This window comes from Chlorocebus sabaeus, chromosome 7, assembly GCF_047675955.1.
Source record: "Chlorocebus sabaeus isolate Y175 chromosome 7, mChlSab1.0.hap1, whole genome shotgun sequence".
In the NCBI taxonomy this organism is placed as follows: Eukaryota; Metazoa; Chordata; class Mammalia; order Primates; family Cercopithecidae; genus Chlorocebus; species Chlorocebus sabaeus.
The window spans coordinates 72,922,700-72,946,947 of record NC_132910.1 but is presented as its reverse complement, the minus strand read 5'-3'; the positions used below and the strand labels follow the sequence as shown (position 1 = coordinate 72,946,947).

The 24,248-nt window shown below is 35.2% G+C and overlaps 1 protein-coding gene across 7 annotated transcripts in view; it reads left to right on the top strand.

The window, feature by feature from the left end:
- The window catches only part of TRPC3 (transient receptor potential cation channel subfamily C member 3), a 74,461-nt gene that overhangs the window by 45,039 nt on the left and 5,174 nt on the right, over positions 1-24,248 (top strand). For 3 of the 7 annotated variants that reach the window (XM_073017610.1, XM_037991513.2, XM_073017612.1), the window contains 5 exons: positions 1,663-1,858; positions 3,119-3,328; positions 4,584-4,631; positions 6,488-6,571; positions 23,642-23,717. In XM_073017610.1, the coding sequence (XP_072873711.1) occupies positions 1,663-1,858; positions 3,119-3,328; positions 4,584-4,631; positions 6,488-6,571; positions 23,642-23,717 (614 nt within the window). The remainder of the gene's footprint in view (positions 1-1,662; positions 1,859-3,118; positions 3,329-4,583; positions 4,632-6,487; positions 6,572-23,641; positions 23,718-24,248) is intronic. The other 4 variants (XM_073017611.1, XM_007999701.3, XM_037991522.2 and 1 more) reach the window with 3 other exon arrangements.

Genomic DNA, 24,248 nt, shown 5'->3' with positions numbered 1-24,248 from the left:
ATAAGCACAATAAAGTTTAAATAAGGTCGTTGTGACAATTATGTAAGGTGAGTTATATAAAGCCTCTTGCCCACAGTAGGAGCTCAGAACTGCCAGTGTCCTTTCTTTTTTTACTATCCCCCTCTTCCCACACATGCACTCCATATAGATTTGAAGAGAAGCTAGGGGCAGCAAGGTTTGCAAAGGAGCAATAGGAAGGTGCAGGAGAATTTTGTGATACAGTCAAATAAATGGCAGGAACAAAAAGGTTATAGTTTTTCTTACTCTCCTGTCAGCATCTATACCATAACATCACACAGCCAAATGTTTCGTAATAGAGAGTAACTGTACAGGAATAGAGTTCTATTCAACCCTCCATCCTCAAGGTGTAGCAGAATTTCTAGAACATAATACATGCTGTGTTAATATTTGTTTTATGAGTGAATGAATAAACTAGTACTAAAACCTACAAATCTATAAAATTCATTGTTATTTAGGATATGTTATAACAAACTTAAAACGTACTTTTTCACAAATCTTTCTCTGAGAAAGAAAAAGACTTACTTTTGAAGGTGTAATGGAATTTTATGTGTATAAATCTTTAATTATTGTTAATTTAGTTCACCAGTGATTACAATTTGGTTCTGTGACAAAACCACCCAAATACATGTTGCCAAATATCATTTAATTAAGGGACAAAAGTAGGTAATTAGTCTGGTGAGGGTCTAAGTGCTAATTGTTGTGGTGGAAGAATCAGGAAGTACATTATATAAATTAAGGGAAAAGAACAGGAGTCTTTCATTCTGTTGCCTCCTCTTCATTTCCAGTTAAGTATTTCTAGGTAGGTAATATATTCCTGTGATAAAAAATTTAAATAGAGAGGCATCTACAGGGAAATGCCTGTCCTTCTCCCTACCCTTGGCACAGTCTCTTACTTCTCCTTAGTTCCCAGAGGCAATGGTTTCTTTTGAATATTTTCAGAGATTTTTTTTATATAAAAAAGAATATAAGTATTTGTGTGCCCTTCTTTTTTATTTAAATGATAGAATATTTCACACTTGCTATATCTTATTTTTTCATTTAGTATATCTTTGATATAATTTTATATAAACACGCAAAGCTTGATCTGTCTCATTTTCCCACCGTGGCTGCATAGCATTCCATCATATGGTTATACCAGAATTATTTAGCCTGTCCCCTATTGATGGATATTTAGATTACTTTCGTTCTTCCCTACTGCAAATAATGCTGCAAGGAATATGTTTTTACATACTTTTTAAAAATTGGTTATATAATTTTAATCCCAACCCTGTTCTACTACAGAAAACCTGATTTAAATTTCTAAATCACGTACAAAATCAAACAGCAAATTCCCCTTTTTGTAGGAGAAAGGAATGGTTATTGTGACTTGACTTCAGCTTTCTCCTGTGGAGTTCAGAGAATTTTCACTTGATGATAACTTCAGAAAAGCTAGGCACTGGCACCATTTAATCACCAGTTCCTGAAAACATGAGAGAATAATTTTTCTATGAAATGTCATAACAAAGTGGTTATACTCTTGGAGTATATTATGGTGGCATTTTACATCTGTACAGTAATTAGACCCTAACTTGTTTTTTACTTTTCACTCTTAGATATTGAAAACTGTTAACTTACTTACTTTTTACCTTATTTTTTCAACAGTGTAGAAGAAAGTTTCAAGACTTTATTCTGGTCAATATTTGGGTTGTCTGAAGTGACTTCTGTTGTGCTCAAATATGATCACAAATTCATAGAAAATATTGGATACGTTCTTTATGGAATATACAACGTAACTATGGTGGTCGTTTTACTCAACATGCTAATTGCTATGATTAATAGCTCATATCAAGAAATTGAGGTAAATCTGTTTTCTATCTGTGTCTATCCTTGTCATCCTATTCTGATAGTATACATCTGCTTCTGTACCCTATGGCTGAGCTCCAGCTCATGTAACAAAGAGGCTTATATCCACACAGAGCCTGGGCCTTTCCCTGTGTTTTCTACCTGGATAGATAGCTATCCACATTCTGGTGTCTTCTAGGTGCACAGCAGGGTTCCCCATGAATTTATTGCTGCTCTGCCTTCTCTCAGGGTATACTTCAGAAGTTTTGAAATAAGTGGCTAGAAGAAGTATTGGCCCTAAGGAAATTACTCTCTTTTCAATTAGCCAGCCCACCATTCTACCTGGTAGAATGACCAGATGTTTGGCAAACACTAATGGTGTTCTTTATCGAGTCAAAATTTTGAGTATTCTAGAAATCTCTTGATTCTTGGTTTTGGATTGGGCTGGGTTTGGTACCTCTCTTCACTGTTGTATATATGTTTTCTTATGTCCTTCACTTTAGTGTTCAGTGTCTTTTTAGTGCTTTGTGGTTTGTTAACTCCACCAAATCTCTATGTATGTTTTAGAAACTCATAATATATAGTGTCCTCAAAGTAGAAGTTTTGGTTCTAATGGCCTTCTAGGCTGTGTGAACTGAGAGAGGCAGCTTCCTCCTAGTACGAACCCCCTTCCCTTCATTTCTCCTATCAGTTAGGGTGGTTATCTCCATCACCGCGGGCAGCACAGAGAATGAAAGGAAATGTAAGACAAGATCAGGCTACTCAGGGGCTTATGTGACATTTGGGGACATATGGTAAACACAGAAATGCCAAAAAGCAATTCATCTGAGAATCATTTTTTCCCCTTGCCCTTGAAATATAATATGCTGTGTCTACAACCTGGCTTGGATAGGTATAGGTGAGGAAGGAGGATGGGAAATAGGCAACTATTGTCAAACATGCAGAATTGACTGGGTGGGGGACAGAGGGAGGAATTAATCTTTTTATCCTTCCTTGGCACTCTATTTTTCTTGTCTTTTTTGCCTTGTTTTTGGATGGTAGACAGGAAGTTCTGGTTAAATTTCAGTGGGTACAGGTAGAGGCATATGAAAGAGAATGAGAATCTTTTATTTGAAAAATGAGATTATTATGTAGGTCTATAGAATATATGTAGATAAATGTGTATAAGTTACCCATGTCAAAAACATAACTTAGATTCATTGTAAAAAACCTATTAGCATCAGTTACTAGAATATTTAGCTTTTAAAATTAGGTTTTTTTCTATTTTGTGACACAGGATGACAGTGATGTAGAATGGAAGTTTGCTCGTTCAAAACTTTGGTTATCCTATTTTGATGATGGAAAAACATTACCTCCACCCTTCAGTCTAGTTCCTAGTCCAAAATCGTTTGTTTATTTCATCATGCGAATCGTTAACTTCCCCAAATGCAGAAGGAGAAGGCTTCAGAAGGATATAGAAATGGGAATGGGTAACTCAAAGTCCAGGGTAGGTATCGAAAACTTACCAAGACCTTAAAATAAATGTTCTGTCTCTTTTTCTTCTTGTCTTTTGATGTTTGTTCAATAATTTTTATGTGTGAACTTAGAAGATGTCAAAAGTAACTGTCTAGTCCACAGTCTTTCACAGACTAATACTAAATATTTTCATGATGTTTCAAGAAGTCACTGAGTCAAGGCCCTGTTTTGATCAGAACATCATATAAACTACCAGATTGTAAACAAACAAAAAAGCCTTTAACTTGTTAAAAGTAACCAGAAAAGTTACTGTTAGAAAACACTTTGTTTTTGTGTGTTCTGTGCTTCTCAACTGTTATTCTGAAGTTACATAGTTTAAACTTCCAGCCTTCCTCTTGGTGTATGTATAGTTCACCACCACCATATTCTCCTTTTTTGTAGAAACTTTTTATTTGGCTAAATAATCTTTTTTCCATTAGTGCCATAAAATAGATACAGGCCCAAGAGCATCCTCAAATAATCATAAGTACTCATTTTATAAATAAGCAAGAAACCCTTGAGTTATCCCAGTTGAGTCATAGTTTAATTTTAACAAAGAAGATAATTTTCATGATGGTACTTTGTTATCATGAACTAACTTTCAGAGATAGAATTGGTATAGATAGAAGGATGTGAGTGAACCTAAATAATAGGGAATGAGGCAGACAGGAACAAAGTTATGAAGTATAACTTTTTCTAAAATTGTGAAAATGGTCTGTAGCTATAACATCCTAAAAGCCCACAAGATATCAATGTTATCTCCATAAAGCATATGCCTTCCTGAGTGAAGGTAGATATTTTTTCTCAGTTGAAACTGGGAGAAAAAGTTAAGATTAGTGCAATTTGATTTATTGCTTTTTAAAATTGTTTTGAATCTTCAAGAATTGCATTCTTTAAGAAAGTGACCTTTTAAATCTTTTTTTGTTTGACCTGGATATGGGCTTTTAAGGCTATTGGGTTACAAGTCAGCAATTGGTTGTGACAGCCCATAATTTAAAATAATACCTCATGTATGCAGTGAGAAGCAGTATAACACAAAGAAGAGAGCTTCGGCATTAGACCTGGATTTGAATTGTGGCACTTGTGGCTTATTAGCAAGGAACATGGATAAATCACTTCACAACTCTGAGCCTTAATTGTCCACCAATTGTAGACAATTGTCTAACTCTGTAGAGTTGTTGTGAGGATTATATGAGATCTACAAAGTTCCAGCCTCAACAAATATCAGTGCCCTTCCTCATTCACAGTTTACAAAGTGCTTTGCTGTACATTTGAACCTCATGCAACGCTGTGAGGTAGGTATTATCATTATTCCCATTTTATAGATAAGACAATTGAAGCTATTCAGATAACTTGCTTATGCGAGGTCACATAAACTGACCAGTGTGGGGTAGGTGAAGAATTCAAGTATTTTAGCATCAGATGCCTAGCTCTCTCTGCGGCACCTGGATGCCTCATGCTCAGCACCTGAGTCCACCCTTGGTTACCGGCCCACTTCCTCTCAGCAAGCTGTACCTTCAGCTGTGAGGTAACTGGTCTCTTAAAGGAGTCGGGCTCTAGTTGTCACCCTGGGCAGCTCCTGCTGCTACTGAAATTGACTTTGCTTTGAGGGGTCTTTGTTTTTCTGGGGATTTATTAACTGAGACTTTATTGCAAAAAAGAAGTCTCTCAAATGTGGGAGGTCACAACCCTTGCACTTCACAGAACATACCTTGAATTTTCTTTTTCTAGGCAACAGGTCTCACTGACTTCATTCCTGATATTATCATAATGTAGAAGGGGAAATACTAAACGTTAGGTTGAGAGGAGCACACACAGTAGGCTTGTGGCTACCTAGACCCCTGTAAAGAAAACACAGCCTGTTCACAGGAACGGGAAGGAAGCGTTGCATTTAGGCTGTCCTCTCCTGCCTGTATGGTACCATTGACAGGAAAGAATAGCCTTTCTCAGAGAAGATGCTGGAAATAGAAAGTTGGACACTGATCTCTCAGGAGGCTTGCTCCTTGACTTTCCACTCTTCCCATATCTGGTTAAAAACTGCCACAATAAATAAACAAATAAATTTTTGATTTTATTTTTTAAATTTTGCATACAGACGTTTACATCTCTTTAATATTACTCATATTCATAGATAATCTTCATGTATTGAATGTAGCAGAAATTTGGAGAAATTATATTTTTCTATTTCTCTTTTTTAGAAGAGAGGAAGGAGCCTCGAGAAATCTTTCCAGCTAACCTAGACAGCTTACCTCAGTCAGCAATCAGATACTGGCCTCCAGTGGCTGATTGGAGAATTAACTTTGTTAGCTAAGGTTTTCGCCAGGCACAATTGTAAGAGAGCAAAGAAAGGTCCTTTCCTATCAGCGCTACTTCCTTCTCCCTTAGCATCCCACACCTTCCTGAGTTACAATGGTGGGAAGTTAGGTGGTGAGGTGAATCATCTCTTCGTCTAGAGGGCCACATCTTGGAATCACACCTTACAGTGGCAGAGCTTGTCCACAGATAAGAAGACCTGCTGATATATGTGCAGAGTAGGTAGTACCTGTGGGTTCCTCTTGTTTCCTGTTCCTACCCACTCAAAAGCTAAACCTTAAAAAGAGAGAAAAGAAAAGGAAACCAAAATTCTTTAGCCCAATTCTCTCCAAAATTGTGAACCTGACTCAGTATAAGGCCAAGATACTTTGGAAGATGGGTTATTTTGGCTAATATTTTAGGGCTGCAAAATACCAAATGGTGCCATCTGAACCTGCAATGTGTTTCTATTCAAGTCTAGGAGAGGAACTTAGACTCAGGAACAGATCGAACTTCTATGGAACTTGGTCTTCTAGATGCCTTGAGTACATTTTGATAAAGTATGCAAGGTCCCGAGGAAAAATTATGTTTCTTACGAGCCAATTTTTAACATATAATTTCAATTAAATAGTTCTATTACAGTAGTACATTGTGCCAACATTTTGATAAATGTGAGCATATTGCTCACAGTAATTTTAACCTTTGGGAATATATTACATCACTTACAAAGCTCAACTTCCACAAAATGTTTCTTGGGAATGTTGGCTCCAGAAATGTTATCAAGGAGAATAAATGGATTATATTTTTTATTCCAAATGAATGTATTCTAATTTACTAGGTTAATTGTATTTTTTCCTAGTTAAACCTCTTCACTCAGTCTAACTCAAGAGTTTTTGAATCACACAGTTTTAACAGCATTCTCAATCAGCCAACACGTTATCAGGTAAGCATTCATTAGACGTATCTCTTGATCTGTATGTGATTCCATATATGTCTGCGTGTGTGTTTGTGTGTGTGTCATGAGTTGAATTATATTCTTGAGATATGCCATGAGGATAGCTTAGAACAAAGAAAATGATTCAACACCTGTGAAATTTTTTTAAAAAATTAAAAATAAAAGAAAATAGTATGTTAGTTGGAGGAGACTTTAGAAATCAGAGTCCAAGTCCTTCATTGTTTTTAACTAAGAGTTCCTCTCACAATATTGAAAGCAAAGTGTTGCTACAATTACCAAATAATGTATAACTTAAACTGGAGAAAGCAGTAGAAGACAGAGTATGTTAGAATGAATAATTCTCCCACAGCAGGAAAACTTGGTTTTTCTCTATGTTTTTCTTTCAGGTGATCCATTTTTTAAATGGTTTGTTTGACTATACTGTTTCATGAGTACTACTTTAAAATATCTTCTGCATTTTGATACTGGATGTGACATTTGAACACTATTCTCCAACTCAGGGGAAGTTATAGCCCTTTGTTTTTCATCTAGTTGATCATTTTGATCATCAAGTCTTTGACTTTCTGATGTGTATAAGTTCACAAAAGTGAAGATCAAGGAATTTATAATATATTGGTGACATCAATTACTGCATATTGTTCTATTCCTTATCCAATTTTTTTAGAAGCAGGAAACCACAAAATGACTCAGCACACTAATTTTCAGAGTTTTTTGTTTAGGAAAATTTTTGTAAATTTTACGTATTTGTTTATTTTTGTGTTATTGATTTTGTCTAACTTTATTTTTAATTGATAAATAATTGTACATATTCATTGTCTACATAGTGATGTTTTGATACATATATAGGGATCAGATCAGGGTAATTAGCATATCTGTCATCTCAGACATCTATCATTTCTTTGTGTTGGTAACATTCAATATACTCCTTCTAGCTATATGAAACTGTATGATCTTAAAATATCATTGTTAACTATGGTCATGCTATAATAGTGTAGAACAGTGGTTCCCAACCTTTTTGGCACCAGGGACCGGTTTTGTGGAAGACAGTTTTTTCACGGATGGGGTGGGGTGATGGTTTCAGGGTGAAAGTGTTCCACCTCAGATCATCAGGCATTAGATTCTCATAAGGAGTGCGCAACCTAGATCCCTCACATGTGTAGTTCATAATAGGGTTCACAATAATAGGAGAATCTAATGCCGCTGCTGATCTGACAGGAGGTGGAGCTCAGGCGGTAATGCTCGCTTGCCAGCCTCTCACCTCCTGCTGTGCAACCTGGTTCCCGACAGGCCACGGACAGGTGCCAGTCCTTCGCCTAGGGGTTGGGGATTCCTGGTGTAGAACACTGGAACTTATTCCTCCTATCTAGTGGTAATTTTGTTTCCTTTAACAAATCTCTCCATATCCCCCCCTACCCCTACCTTTCCCAGTCTCTAGTATCCTCTGTCCTACATTTTACCTCTATGAGATCAACTTTTTTTAGCTTCCGCATATGAGGTAGAACATGCAGTGCTTAACTTTATGTTCCTGGCTATTTCACTTAACATAATGTCCTCCAGTTCTATCCATGTTGCTGCAAATGACAGGATTTCAATCTTTTTTATAGAGTCCATTGTGTATATATACCACATTTTTTATACATTCATCTGTTAGATACCTAGGTTGATTTCATATTTTGAATATTGTGAATAGTGCTGCAATAAAACGTGGGTGCAGTTGTCTCTTTGATAGGATGATTTCTTTTCCTTTAGATAAATTCCCAGGAGTGGGGTTGCTGGATCATACGGTAGCTCTATTTGTAGTTTTTGGAAAATCCTCCATACTGTTCTACATAGTGGTTGTACTAGTTTACATTCCCACCAATAACATTAGAGTTCTCTTTCTCTGCGTTCTTGCCAGCATTTTTTTTTTTTTTTTTTTTTTTTTTGTCTTTTTGATTGTAGCCATTCTAACTGGAGTGAGATGATACCTCATTGTGGTTTGGTTAGTGATGTTGAGCATTTTTCATCTATTGTTGACCATTTGTATGTATTCTTTTGAGAAATGTCTGTTCAGATTAGTTGCCCATTTTTAATTAGATTTTTTTTTTTTTTTTTTTTTTTTTGCTGTTGAGATTGTTGAGTTCCTTGTATATTCTGGATATTAATCCCCTATTGGATGAGCAATTTGCAAATATTTTCTCCCGTTTCGTAGGTTGTCTTTTCACTGTTGTTGTTTCCTTTGTTGTGCAGAAGTCTTTGGTTTGGTATGATTCCATATGTTTATTTTTGCTTTTGTTACTTGTGCTTTTGAGGTCTTGTTCATAAAGTATTTTCCCAGACCAATGTCCTGAAGCATTTCTTCTATGTTTTTTTCTACTAGTTTTATCATTTCAGGTCTTACATTTAGGTCTTTGATCCATTTTGCACTGATTTTTATACAAGGTGAGAAGTGGGAGTCTAGTCTCATTCTTCTGCATATGGATATCCAGTTTTCCCAGCATCCATTACTGAAGAGACTGTCCTTTTCCCAATGAGTGTTTTTGGCATCTTTGTAAAAACTCAGTTGGTTCTAGATACATGGATTAATTTCTGAGTTCTTAATTCTGTTCCATAGGTTTATGTGTCTGTTTTTTTTGCCAGTACCATGTGGTTTTGGTTTCTACAGCCTAGTAATATATTTTAAGGTCTGATTGTGTGATACTTCCAGTTTTTTTCTTTTTGCTCAGGATTGCTTTGGCTGTTTGGGGTCTTTTGTGATTCCCTACAAATTTTAGGATATTTCTCCTATTTCTGTGAATAATGTCATTGGTATTTTGATAGGAGTTGCATTGAATCTGTAGATTGCTTTGAGCACTATTGTCATTTTAACAGTAGTAATTCTTCTGATCCATGAGCATGGGGTACATTTCCCTTTGTTTGTATCCTCTTCAGTTTCTTTCATCAGTGTATTGTAGTTTTCCTTCAAGAGGTCTTTCATCTCCTTGGTTAATGTATTCCTGGGTGTTGTAAATGGCATTGCCTTTTTTATTTTCTTTTTCAAATAGTTTGTTGTTCGTGTATAGAAATGCGACTGATTTTTGTATGTTAATTTTGTATTCTGCAACTTTACTGAATTTGTTTATTAGTTCTAAAAGTTATTTGGTAGAGTCTGTAGGTTTTTCAATGTATGAGATCATGTTGGCTGCAGACAGGGACAATTTGATTTCCTTCTTTCTAATTTGGATACCCTTTCTTTCTTTCTCTTGCCTAATTGTTCTGGCCAGAACGTCCGGTACTATGTTGAATAAGAGTGGTGATAGTGCGCATCCTTTTCTTGTTACAGTTCTAAAAAAGCTTCCAGCTTTTCCCAGTTCAGTAAGATGTTAGCTGTGGGTTTGTTATATGCCTTTATTACATTGAGATTATTTCTTTCTATACCTAATTTATTAAGTTTTTTTATCATTAAGGAATACTGAATTTTATGAAAAGCTTTTATCATCTGTTGAGATAATCATACGGTTTTTATCCTTCATTCTGTTAATGTGATGTGTGATGTTTATTGGTTTTTGTATGCCGAAACATCCTTGCATTTCTGGGATAAATCCCACTTGACTTATCAAGTGGGATTTTGATATGATTTTGGATTTGATTTATTCATATTTTATTGAGGATTTTTACATCTATGTTCATCAAGGATATTGGCCTGTAGTTTTATTGAGTGCTTATTTTGGTATTGGGGTTATACTGGTCTCATAAAGTGAGTTAAGAATTCCTTCTGCTTTAATTTTTCCGAATCGTTTGAGAATAATTGGTATTAATTCTTCTTTAAAGGTTCAGTGGAATTCAGCAGTGAAACCATTTGGTCCTGGACTTTATTTTATTATTATTTTTTTAGAAGATGTTTTATGCACTTATTTAATCTTGTTACCTGTTTTTGGTCTGTTTAGATTTTCTATTTCTTCTTCGTTCAATCTTGGTAGATTGAATGTGTCCATGATTTTATCTATTTTCCCAGGTTTTCTAATTTATTGGCATATGGTTATTCATAGTAGTCTCTAGTGATCTTTCATATTTCTGTGCTATCCATTGTGATGTCTCCTTTTTCATTTTCTGATTTTATTTATTTGAGCCTTACCTCTCTGTTTTTAAGTTACTCTAGCTAATGGTTTGTCAATTTTATTTGTCTTTTAAAAAAAACCTTTGTTTTGTTGATTTTTTGTATTTAGTCTCAATTTTGTTTATTTCTGCTCTAATCTTTATTATTTCTTCTACCAATTTGGGGTTTGATTTGTTCATGCTTTTCTTTCATGCTTTTTTCAAGCATTTTTTATGCTTTTTTTCCCCTTTATGTGCTTCATTAGATTGCTTATTTGAAATCTTTCTAGTTTTTTGATGGATGTTGGCATTTATTGCTATAAACTTGGCGCTTACTCCTGTTTTTGCTGTGTTGCATGGTTGTTGGTTGTATTTCTATTTTCACTAATTTCAAGGAATATTAAAATTTCATTCTTAATTTTTTCCTTGACCCATTGGTCATTCAGGAATATGTTGCTTAATTTTCATGTATTTGCATAGTTTCAAGTGTGCCTTTTGTTATGGTGTCTAATTTTATTCCATTGTAGTCAGATAAAATGCTTGATATAATTTTGATTTTATTAAGTTCCTGAGACTTGTTTTATGTCCTAACATACGGTCAATCCTAGAGAATGTACCACGTGCTGATTAAAAGAATATATGTTTTGGGGTTGGGTCTTGTAGCTCACACCTGTAATCCTAACACTTTGGGAGGCCAAGGCAGAGGGATTGCTTAAGCTCAGGAGTTTGAGACCAGCCCGAGCAACATGGTGAGACCCCACCTCTACAAAAGTGAAAAAAATTAGCCAGGCATAGTGGCACATGCCTGTAATCCTAGACACTTGGGAAGCTGAGGTAGGAGGATCTCTTGAGTCCATGAAGTTGAGGCTGCAGTGGGCCATGATTGCACAACTGCACTCCAGCCTAGGGGACAGTGTGAGACACTGTCTCAAAAAAGAAACAAACAAAAAAAAGTGTACTCCCAGCTGTTGGGTAAAATGTTCCATAAATGTATTTTTGGTCCATTGGTCTTGGTGTAGTTTAAATCTGATGGTTTTTTGTTGATTTTCTGTCTAAATGATCTGTCTGATGCTGAGAGTGAGGTTGAAGTCCCCAACTATTATTATATTAGGATGTATTTCTCCCTTTAGACTTAATAATATTTGCTTTATTTATCTGAGTGCTCTGGTATTGGGTGCATATATATTTACAACTGGTATATTCTCTTGCTGAGTCGATCCCCTTATTATTATATAATGCCTTTCTTTGTCTCTTTTTAAAGTTTTACTTTTAATAGTTACAGTGTATTCCATCATATGGTTATACTTATTTAATCATTATTTTATTGATGGAAATAGAGGATATTGCTAATATTTAGCTATTACAAGCAATACTATAGTAAATCATTTTGTATATATAACATCTCAATCATGAACAAATACATGGAATTGTCTGGTTAAAATATATTTGAATTTTAATTTTTTAGCTATTATCATACTGATGGAGCTTGTACTAACTTACATTCTTACAATAAATATGTTGAGAGCACCTATTTCCTCCTTAATTGACAAACACTGTGTTACCAAAGGTTTTTATCTTCACCAGATAGGTTAAAATGTGCTGCTTTGCATTTCTTTATCATGAATGAGTTTTACCTTCCTAAAATGTTTAATGTCATATATACTTATTACTCCATATATATTTGCTTTTCTTGATGGGCTTTTTGTTATCAATGAAGAGGAATTCTTCATATTTTAACAATATCAGCCTTTGTGTTATGACTTAAGAATGTTTTTACCAGTTTGTCTTTTTAATATTTAAAGTATTTTTTCCCATCCACAACTTTTTTTATTTTTGTATAGTCAACTTTACAAATTGTTGATGGAGTCAGGTTTTGTGTCCTACTTGGAAAGATTTTCCCCCATAGGAGATTATTTAATATTTTTAACTCATATTTCTTTAGTTCTTTCACTTCTTTGGACTCTGAAAATACTTGGTTCATATAGAATATATTTTCATTTAACCTGTAGGATGGGAATCCAAATATGTTGTCTTTCCAGATTATTATACAGCTGGGTGTGTTGAATAATCTATCTTTTCTATTGATTTGAAATACCACCTTAATAATTTACTAAATTCCTGTATAAATCTATTTCTAGGCTTTTCATTCTGTTCCACTGATCTGTCTATTCATGCTGTAGAATCCACATTAACATAGTTGTTATAGTTTAAGACAAAAATCAAACAAACAAAACACACTTACATGTGCATGCTTGCACATGTGTACATATGCATGTGCACACACACATACACATCCTTCAGGGTTTTTTTTTTTTTTTTTTTACAGAATTTCCTATTATTTTTCCTTTCTTTTTTTTTTCTTTTCTTTTCTTGAGACAGAGTCTCCCTCTCTTGCCCAGGTTGGAGTGCAGTAGTGCAATCTCGGCTCACTGCAGCCTCCAACTCCTGGATTCAAGCAATTCTGCTGCCTCAGCCTCCCGAGTAGCTGGGACTACTGGTGCCTGCCACGACGCCCAGCTAATTTTGTATTTTTAGTAGAGATGGGGTTTCACCCTGTTGACCAGGCTGGTCTTGAACTCCTGACCTCAAGTGATCCACTTTCCTTGGCCTCCCAAAATGCTGGGATTACAGGTATGAGCCACCAGCACCCAACCTCTTCCTTATTTTTCTATTTGAATTTTAAGGTGGGCTTGTCTGCTGGTGTCTTTATTTTGATCGCGTTAAGGCAAATTGAAGTTTCATAATGTTGTCTTTTCTTTTCTAAGGATATGATGCTTTTTGATTTATTAGGTCTTCTTTTGTGTATTTGGTGACATTTTAAAGTAGTCCCCTTATTGTTTATATTAATTATAATTAATTTGGTGCAGTTCTCACAAAACCACCACATACCAACCTTTAAATGGCTAAAAGAAAATAGAAATTTATTTCTCTCTCATGTTCCTAATGTGGTACCTAACAATGTCAGGGACCCAGGCTTTTTCCATCATATTACTGCATCATGAATGGCTTTCAGTCTAACATTATCTCATGTTCCAAGAAAGCTCCTGGAGCTCTGCCTGTTATTTCTACATTCCAAAATATAGTTAGAAAGTGATAGAGAAGAAAATTCCTTCCTATAAGAAACTTCTGTAAAGTTGCACAAACCACCTATCTGCAATGGAGCCTGGGAAATAAAGTCCTAATTTCAAGTGGCCACGCGCCAAGTCAAAAAGCTGCGGAAGAGAAATGGTAGTGTCTGCCGAAGTGGACTATACTATATGTCTTGGTGTTTATCTTAATACTTTTAAACATACTTAGGTCTCTGTTAATTGATTGATATGTTTCTAATTTTATCTTTTGATCCTTCAGCTCTAAACTATGAAGAAAATCAATATGCGTGTTTACACCATTTTCCCTCTTCCTCTCCCAGCTCCTCCTTGTTAAATTATTAGAACTGTGCTTGTTGGGGGAAGAATAGTAATTTTCTTAATCCCTTTAGGTTCAGTACCTGGGGGCTATGAATTAAACTGATAAATGACTGATAAACAGGAGGGGGAAAAAGGATTATTTGTGCATGCAGTGCACATACATGTAAAAAAACTCAGTGATGAGTGGCTCAAAGGGGTAGTTAGTATTTGGGGCTTATATACCAACTTAACAAAGGACAAGAAGTTTGTGGATAAGTGATATGACAAAGGAAAAAGTGTTTGGGTTGCTAAAGGTAGTACATTGTTGGAAGGTGGGAGAAACTGATAGAAAATACAGGTTATTTTAGTAAGGTTTGCTTGTGCAGAACCACCGTGGTGCTGACTTTCTGTCCCCAGTAGTAATGATTGTTTTTCTCCTAATCTGAGAGGGGGAGAGGAGAAAGACCTTCACAAAGGGAAATGTATGTCTTGTTTTTAGGCAGATGGGTTAGGGCAGAGAGCTCTTTCTGTGTTTCCTACTTTTCAGTTGCCTTCGGCTCAAAATCCTTATGCCAAAATGGCATATTTTGGGGTGGCATACTCTGATCCACTTCACTACCTTTTCAGGACTATAGCCTACATTTGGTTTAGTTTTCGTCCCACAGTTAAATGTAGTCGGTATTTACCAGCAGTCTTTTTTTCCATAATTTTCTATTTATCTCTTTGTTAGCTTAAGTTTGTCTTTTTGTAATTCCTTCAAGAAGAGTTTATGGGAACTATGTTCTCTGAATGAGTTTATGTTCTAAATTAGTTTCCATTTCTATGTATTTATATTGACTACCTGTAATATACTTAGGTGATAATTTATTTTTAATGTATGTGTAGACGTTGCTGCGGAGCCTCCTGGAATGGAATGTTGATGTGGAAGAGTTTGAGGCCAGAGTGATTGTTTTCCTCATATAGTTGATCTGAGGTTTTAGTTTGAATGCCCCAAATGTCTTTATCTTTTAAATCCAACAACTTGGTATTGATTTTTCTATAGGTGGATCTGTATCGATTTTTCCTGGCACACACTATGGCCATTGTATTTTTTTTTTTTTTTTAGATGGAGTCTTGCTCTATCATCCAGGCTGGAGCGCAGTGGCATGATCTCAGCTCACTGCAACCTCCACTTCCCAGGTTCAAGTGATTGTCCTGCCTCAGCCTCCCAAGTAGCTGGGACTACAGGTGCCACCACCATGCCCCGTCAATTTTTGTATTTTTTTAGTACAGATGGGGTTTCATTGTGTTAGCCAGGATAGTCTCGATCTCCTGACCTTGTGATCCGTCTGCCTCAGCCTCCTAAAGTGCTGGGATTACAGGAATGAGCCACCGCACCCGGCCACACTATGGCCTTTCAATATTTACGTTTGGTCTTCTTTTAATTTTTGAATAATTTTATTGAAATATCTTGAAATATTTTTTCTGCTCCATTATTTTGGATTTCTTCTTCAAAGACATCAATTTAAAGCCTACTGAATTCTTCTTGACTGTCTTCCATATCTACCATTTTTTCCCTATTCAGTTTGAATTTTTCATCCATTTCTATTTTTGGCTCCTTTTTTCTCAAACTTTATTTTTTAATTTTATTTTTAACTGACACATTATAATATGCATACTTATGGCATACAGTGTGATATTTCAATACATGTATACATTGTGTAAAGATCAAAGCAGTGTATTTGGCATGTTCATCGCCTTGTTCATTTATCATTTCTTTGTGGTAAGATAAGACCATTCAAAATCCTCTCTTCTAGCTATTTTAAAACATACAATACAATGTTAACTATAGTCCCCCTTCTGTGCCCTGTAACACCTTAACTTACTTCTTCTATCCAACTATAACTTTGTACCTGGTGACCAACTTCTCCCCACCTCCCATTCCCCCTGCCCTCTCCAACTTCTGGTAGCCACTATTCTACTCTCTACTTCTATGAGATAAACTGTTTAAGATGTCACGTATGAGTGAGATCATATGATATTTGCCTTTCTGTACCTGGCTTATTTCATTTAACATGATGTCCTCCAGGTCCATCTGTGTTGCCACAAAGACAGAATGTCATTGTGGCTGAATAGAATTCTACTGTGTGTATATATACAACCATACTTTCTTTATCTGTTCATCTGTTGATGGACAGTTAGGTTGATTCCATATTTTGTCTATTGTGAATAGTGCTGCAGTAAACATGGGAGTGCAGATATCTCTTCACCATACTGATTTCATTTCCTTTGGGTATATACCCAGTAGTGGGATTGCTAGATCATATGGTAGTTCTCTTTTTAATTTTTTAAGTATCTCTTCAATATACTGATTTCATTTCCTTTGGATATATACCCAGTGGTGGGCTTTTTGAATCATATGGTAGTTCTATTTTTAATTTTTAAGGAACTTCCATACTTTTTTCTGTAACAGCTGTACTAATTTACATTCCTATCAATGGTGTATGAGTTCTCTTTCTCCACATCCATACCAGCATTTGTTATTTTTTGTTTGTTTGATAATAGGCATCCTAACTAGAGTGAGGTGAAATCTTATTGTGGTTTTGATTTGCATTTCCCTGATGATTAGTGATGTTGAACATTTTTTCATATGCCTGTTGTCCATTTGTATGTCTTCTTTTGACAAATGTCTCCTTAGGTCTTTTGCCCATTTTTAAATTGGATTACTTGTTTTTTGCTGTTGAGTTGTTTAAGTTTCTTATATATTCTGGATATTAACCCTTTGTCAGTTGCATAGTTTGAAAATATGCTTGATGTAATCCCATTTGCCTATTTTTGCTTTCGTTGCCTGTGTTTTTGAGGTCTTATCCGAAAACTCCATGCCCAGACCAGGGTCCTAAAGTATTTCCCCTATGTTTTCTTCTAGTAATTTTATCATTTTGAGTCTTACACCTGAGACTTTATTTTGAAATGATTTTTGTATGTGGTGAGAGATAGAGGTCTAGTTTTATCCTTGTGCGTGTGGATGTCCAGTTTTCCCAGCACCATTCGTTGAAGAGACTGTCCTTTCCCCAATGTATGTTCTTGATGCATTTGTTGAAAATCAGGTAGCTGTAAGTGCTTCCTGGTTCATAGACAACTGTCTTCTCACTCTGTCTCATATGGCAGAAAAGGGACAAGGAAGTTCTGTGGGATCTCTTTTATAAGAGCACTAATCCCATTCATAAGGGTGGTACCTAATCACCACCATCACATCAGGGATTAGGATTTGAACACATGAGTCTGGGGTAGACAAAACATTCAGTTCATAACAAGTGAACAAGTGAGTGATAATAACAATTGTTTAGTTGTTAGAGATTTTTTTTTCATGCAGCATGATTATAATAGGTAAGACTTACCTTTAAAACTATTACAGAACTTGGGGGTGGGTGTGGTGGCTCATGCCTATAATCCCAGCACGCTGGGAAGCCGAGGTGGGTGGATCACCTGAAGTCAAGAGTTTGAGACCAGCCTGGTTAACATGGTGAAACCCTGTTTCTACTAGGAAAAAAAAAAAAAAAATCAGAACTTGGTCCGCTAAATAGGGATTTTCTTTCAAAGTGATAACTCTTAGAATATACTAATTCTAATGGGGCTATCACAACTCAGAATATTTTTAGAACATCTTTAAATAATTACTTTTATAATTAGTCCATAAGACAAAAAATGTTTCATTTTTTTCTAGTTACTGAACTTAGCTAGTTATTCCTATTAATAAGACTTAGTGCCATGACTTTGCATTTTTTAAAAAAATGATCACATCCAACTTCAACAAACATGTAGCCATCACCAATAGGGTCATCACCTTATGTGTTTTATATCCAAATGAGGGGTTTTTTCTCCAAAACAATTTATTTAAAGACAGAGATTCAAATATGCCCCAAGGGGCCACAGCGGAAGAGTTTCAAAAATGTTTTGATCAGGGCCAGACATGGTGGCTCACTTCTACAATCCCAGTGCTTTAGGAGGCTGATATAGGATGGCAGTTTAAGCCCAGAAGTTTGAGGCTGCAATGAGCTATGATCATGTCACTGAACTCCAGCCCTGGTGACACAGCGAGACCCTTTCTCTCAAAAAAAGACAAAAATACCAAAAATGTTTTGATCAATAGTGGTATTTATATTAAAATTAATTATTAATAGCATGTTGAAGTAATTCTTTTATGTGTGTAAAGAACTTTTTTTAACTGGGTGTGATTTTTTTTCTCAAGAACATACTTAGGAGGATGGCTATGATTAAATTCTGCTGATTTTAATGATATTTTGTTATTTATTATAACAATATTTGTGTTTGGTTATTTCAAGTTAAAAGCATGCAGATATGCTATGATATGTTAAGAAATAGGAATTTATTGTGAGACTCCACAGAAGTTGGACTGTGGGTTCTTGAGTTTTATTCTCTCTATTGTCTCTTGTGGGCAGATCTGCTTTCACAGCTGACTTCGCTTTGGTAACACCCTTGGTCCAAACAAATACAGTGTTGGACAGTCTTTGGCCCAGGTGGTGGACTCTGGTCCAGTCCATGAAGGATATCATTGATGACTTGCTTTTACTGGAAGCACATGACAGTTTTTCTCTAAATGGGGCAAAATGAGATGTTCCTGAACTCCACTCACAGTGAGCTTCCAGGCACATTCAGGAAACCCCCTGTTATACGATGTTAGGTTATACAGATACAAAGATATAGGTCATGGCTTCAAGAATCTCTCCATTGAAGTAGAATGGCAGTGTTGAGGTTAGGAGGAAGGAAAGGAAAGAATAAGTAGACAAATACTCACATAACACTACATGCTATGTGGTATAGTTATGCCTATATATGAAATAGAAATAAATATAGATGAAATGTAATATAAATAAAATGGTTTGGGAATAGAGAAAACAAAAATAGCTCAGAGCGGTCTGAACTATGTGAGGTATGCAGGCCCAGAGAACATGAGTATGGGACTTTCAGTCACAGTCCCCTACCTCTACCCATGCCTGAGGGCAGTTGTCTAAATTCATTTGTTCCTGACTTGCAGCCTCACCTGTTATCTTCATGTTCCTGGAATTTGTGATGCAAAGAACAATGTATAGCCATTCAAAAGCTTATGTTATTTCAAATCCTTGATAAACAACTTAGGAACTGCCTCTTCTTTACATTTAAAAACCCACTAGTACTTGCTGCTAATTGGAGCACATATCCAGGGCAACTTGAATCTGTGCTCCCCAGGTTGCAGTCCTTAAACTTGGCCCAAATAAACTCTCTACTTATATATTTAGTTTGCCTCAGATTTTTTCTTTAGGTCAACAGAACTGGGAAACCTAGAAGAGAGGATATTTTAAAGTCAATCAATAGGTTTGCAGGTCCCTCTTCAAAAAAAAAAAAAAAAAAAACGCAGAAAAAAGTAGCAGGTAAAAGTCAATCAAGTAGAAGGAAAAACAAATTTATTCTCTGTTGCCCCAAAGAACAGAACTTGGACTGATAGTTATTTTGGCTTCAATACAAAGGAGTTGTTTTCTAACAGCTATAATTGTCCAAAAATAAATTAAACCAGCTGTCTGAAAAAATAGCAGGCCCTCAATCACAGAAGTTTATACAGAAGCTGTGTAATGGTAATCTTTCACAAAGTTTCATGAGTGGTATAAAAACATGAAAAACAATGATTCCTAAGGTCCTTTTCCTGTCTAAAATTTTACTCTATACTTCTGAGTTTTTTTCTCTTTGTCTACATCAGTCTTATTACCCTTCATTCACACTTTTTAGATTGTTAAAATTCATAGTACAAAACCTACTAATGACAGTCAAATTTGGCTTCTCTGTAGAATTAAATGAGAGAATGAATGTAAAAGTACCTGATAGAGTGCTTAACAATTATTAGTTGAATTTGAATCAGTGAAAAATACCAAGTGAGAAGAAAAGCTTTCACTCCTTTTGGGAAGGAAGATATCTAACCACCTCACAGCTACCCAACCACCCACATCTTATTTCTTCTCCCAGTCTTAATGGAGGGTTGAAAAATGAAATTGGGTTTGTTTGCAGGAAAGACTGTTTGAAGTAAGTACCGCCTGGGATCTTTACCTGGTTACCACTGAATTTCTGTTTTGGAACCTCTGTTTAGGATTTCCATACCCTGTACAGAGAACATCAATAGTCTTTATAGAGTTAGAATGTCTTCCTTAAAGAGTGACTCACAGGCATGTACCAAGAAAGCTGTATAATTTCTGGAGGTTTGTGGAATGTGGAAGTTAATCTGTCGACTTCTATTGTGTTAGTTAGTTAGCAATTTGAGCAAGAGGGAAAAAAGATGAATCTGTTATTGGTAGTTTAATTTTTAGTACTAGCTTTAATTAAAGAATCAGTTGGAAATTTAGTTAAAGGTAGTATTTAAAATGGTACTTTTACTTGTTACATATGAGTTTCATGGTCCTTGCTTATGATACCATCATTAAGATGGATTTATCGAGATTTGCTTTACAGAAGCTTAGATTATAATGAGAGAATAATAGTTATATTATTCAAGGACCTACTGTGTAATTTACATGTACTGTCTCTTTTCCAAGACACAGTCTAGCATTTCCATTATGCAGATTAAGATACCAAGGTTCCAGATCTACATGATTTGTTCTTGCAGCTCACAATCTCAACTGTGTTAAAGAAAACCAGAGTTAGACAGTAGCTAAAGTGGTAAAAACAGATTTTATTCAGGAGCTATTGCAATAGGGGGAGAGAGGCCTCAAGAGTCTTTGTTGCCTATTACACAATACTGTCTTGGGTTTACTAGACAAGCTTCCTAATAGAATGGGGATGGCCAATCTTTGTCTCCTTCTCTGAGCTGCAGATCATTTTAGAATTCTCACAAATTATCTTTCCAACATGAACAAAGGGATGGACTATTACTAGATAGTGTCATATATGGGGAAACTGATTTCTGTCTAACCTCAGGTAACTTCTTGCCTTGTGCAGAGGCTCAACTTGTCTCAGCACTAATTGTTAAATAGTCATTTCTTTTCCATCAATTTGTATTACTGCCTTTCAAGCTGCTTTTAACTGATACACATAACTTTGTATTTTCATTTTATAGGAATCTGTCTTCACTGTCCCCTAAATTTAACCAGATCCCTGATTTGTTCACCCATTATAGTGAATTGTTCCATATCAATATGAAGTTTCACTGGACTGGGGACTGTGTTCACTGTTGTATTCCTAGCACCTAGTTCAGTACCTGCCACAGAACTGGCTTTCAATAAATATTTGCCGAATGAATGAATCAATCCAGTTTAAGATCCATCCAGCTGTGAGTCTGTCTTGGGATCTAGATTCTACAAAATTCAACAGGTTTTATATCTTACAGTGACTGGTAAAATGAGCTTTTCCTTTTCAGTAGCACGGGCCTTCTCAGTTTCTTGTTATTCTCTGCATAACATTTTGAATCTTCCTGGATTCTTCTCTTTTACTTGACCTTGGTGTAATTTCTACTTTCTTAAAATTGAAGTATATATTTTATACTCTCGCTATGCCTGCATCTTAGTTAAGGTCTTTTTCCCTTTCCTTTGTTATATTTTATATACAATATTTGTTGCATGCATAAGAATATGTATAATGCAAAATAAATTATGAAGCATAATTACATTCAAACCTATGAAACCACCACCGACCTGACAATGATAACATTATCCATCCATTGCCTCTACTTATATGCACCTCCCTACCTACTCCTCTGCCTTCACCTAACAGTTAATCCCTATCTTGAAGTTGGGTTTCTCCTCTTCTTGCTTTGATTTTCTTTTCAAATATAATTTATTATATGTGTCAATATTCCTAAAAATATATTTTATAGGTTTACTTGTTATTGAGCTTCATAAGAATAGCTTCATACTTTGTGGTCTTCTGCAACTGGAATTTTTCATTCAACATTATGCTTCTAAGATTTATCCACACTATTGTGTGTGGCTGTGGTGCATTAATTTCATTAATGAACACAATAACATTACATTGTAACATACTACAGTTTGTCTATTCTTGTTAATATTTGTTTAGATTGTTTTCAGTGTTTTGCAATTTCAGACAGAGTTGCTACAAACATTGTTGTATGTCTCTTGGTTCATACCTGTAACACTTCTCTAGACCTTATACTGAGAAGTGGACTTTCTAGGTGAAAGGGCATGCAAATGTTCAACTTTAAAAGATAATACCACCTGTCTGCAGTGGCTCATGCCTATAGCTCCAGCTGCTTGAGAGGCTGAGGCAGGAGGACAGCGTTGAGCCCAGGAGTTTGAGGCAAGCCTGTACAGTATAGTGAGACTCCACCTCTAAAATTTTTTTAATATAAATCAATTTAAAAACTAAAAAGATAATACTAAATTGTCTTCAAAGTTGTCTACAGTCTTGCCAGTAAAATATAAAAGTCCCCATTGATCCATATCCTTTCCAACACTTGGCATGACCAGATTCATTAATCATTCTCTTTATTAGATGTAAAATTGTGTCTCCTTTTAGTCATAATTTGTATTTCCCTGCAACAGAGTTTGAAATTGTTTCTTAAGTTGTTGACCCTTCACATTTCCATTTCTGTGAAACATTCGTTTGTCTTTTGCCCATTTTAAAATTGGGTTATTTGAGTTTTTCTTATTGAATTAAAGTTCTTTATATATTTGGATCCAAATTATTTTTACTTACAAGTATTACCAATATTTTCTCCCAGTCTATGACTTACCTTTTCACTTTCTTTATGGTATCTCTATAAACAGAAATTTTAAATTGTAATGAAGTTGAATTTATCAGTCTTTTCTATTGTAATCAGAAGTTTTAATCTTGTTTTTTTAAAAATCCAGGTCTACCCTAAATTTATAAATATACTGTCTTATATAATATTTTCTTTTAAGGATTCAGAAGCTTTATTTTTCACATTTAAGATGCACATGGAATTAATTTTTGTATTCATGGTATGAAATAGGGCTCCAATTTAATTTTTTCCATATGGATAAACAGTTATCCTATAAGAGCATTTATTTAGACTGAAAATAGTCACTATATATAGATATTAGAGAAAAGCATGCAATGTAACAAAATATATGGCATTTAGAAAATGTAAAATATAATACAGTAATTAGTATATGTACAAAATTTAAAGAAAAGATATTGGAAGGACATACACCAAAATGACAACAGTGATTATCATTGGATGGTGAGCTAATGATTTCATTATTTATTTTGCTCTTCTCTGTATTTTACAAATTCTGTATCGAGAGCATACATTAATATATTTTTCTAAATACTGGGAAATAAGGTAGTGTCTATGGGTGATAATGTAGCGTCAATGTAACTCAAAAAGAAACTATTAGTTGAAAGAGAAGCCGTGAATTCAAATCTTCAAGCTTAACTTCTTTTTGAAAGCTTCTTCCATTTCTAAGGCAAAAAATGTATTGGTGGATTATACAATAAGTCTCAGTAGAAGGCATTAAGAGAGTTAAGTTCTGAAACCTGCATAATTTTTCTATACATAGTTACAAAAATTTTTCTCCCAAGTTGTTTGCTTTACAGGTATGTAAGCCTCTTTGGAAAATAGGATTCGGGACACTTATGTATATCAGTGGAGGTCTAATCATTTACTTTTGCCCAACAGCAGATAATGAAAAGACTTATAAAGCGGTATGTTTTGAAAGCACAAGTAGACAAAGAAAATGATGAAGTTAATGAAGGTAAGCATCTCCAACTTGAGAAACATCCTTTTATAACTAACTTAATGAACCTGGAAAACTTCATATTGAGGCATACTTTAAAAATCCAATCCCAGGTTATAGTTTGGATGCCTCACAGATGGGAGAAGGATCTTATGTTACATTTTTAAAACTTCATCTTTTAAAATAAACAGTTATTTAAAATATTAATCAGAGGCAATTTATCTCTACTCATAGTGCCCTAACTGATTCTTAGAATGTAAAGACCGACATCTTTCTAGCAATTTTTTAATCCCTCTGACATAAAGTAGTTAGTAGTATTGGTTTCATTTTCAGTGAGTTCACATTAGTGTTAACATTTTTCCAGTTAAGCAGATAAAAGAACAGTGACTCAAACAGAATTCATGTGCTCAGGAAGACCTCTATTTTGTTGTTCAGAAACACATTTTTAACCTGTTTTTCTTGTCTGGTGCTTCTCTTTTGAATTTCACTTTCCCCCTGCCTCCTTACTTTAAGCAAGCTTATTTTTTAAAGGCATATTTGAGGCAGGGC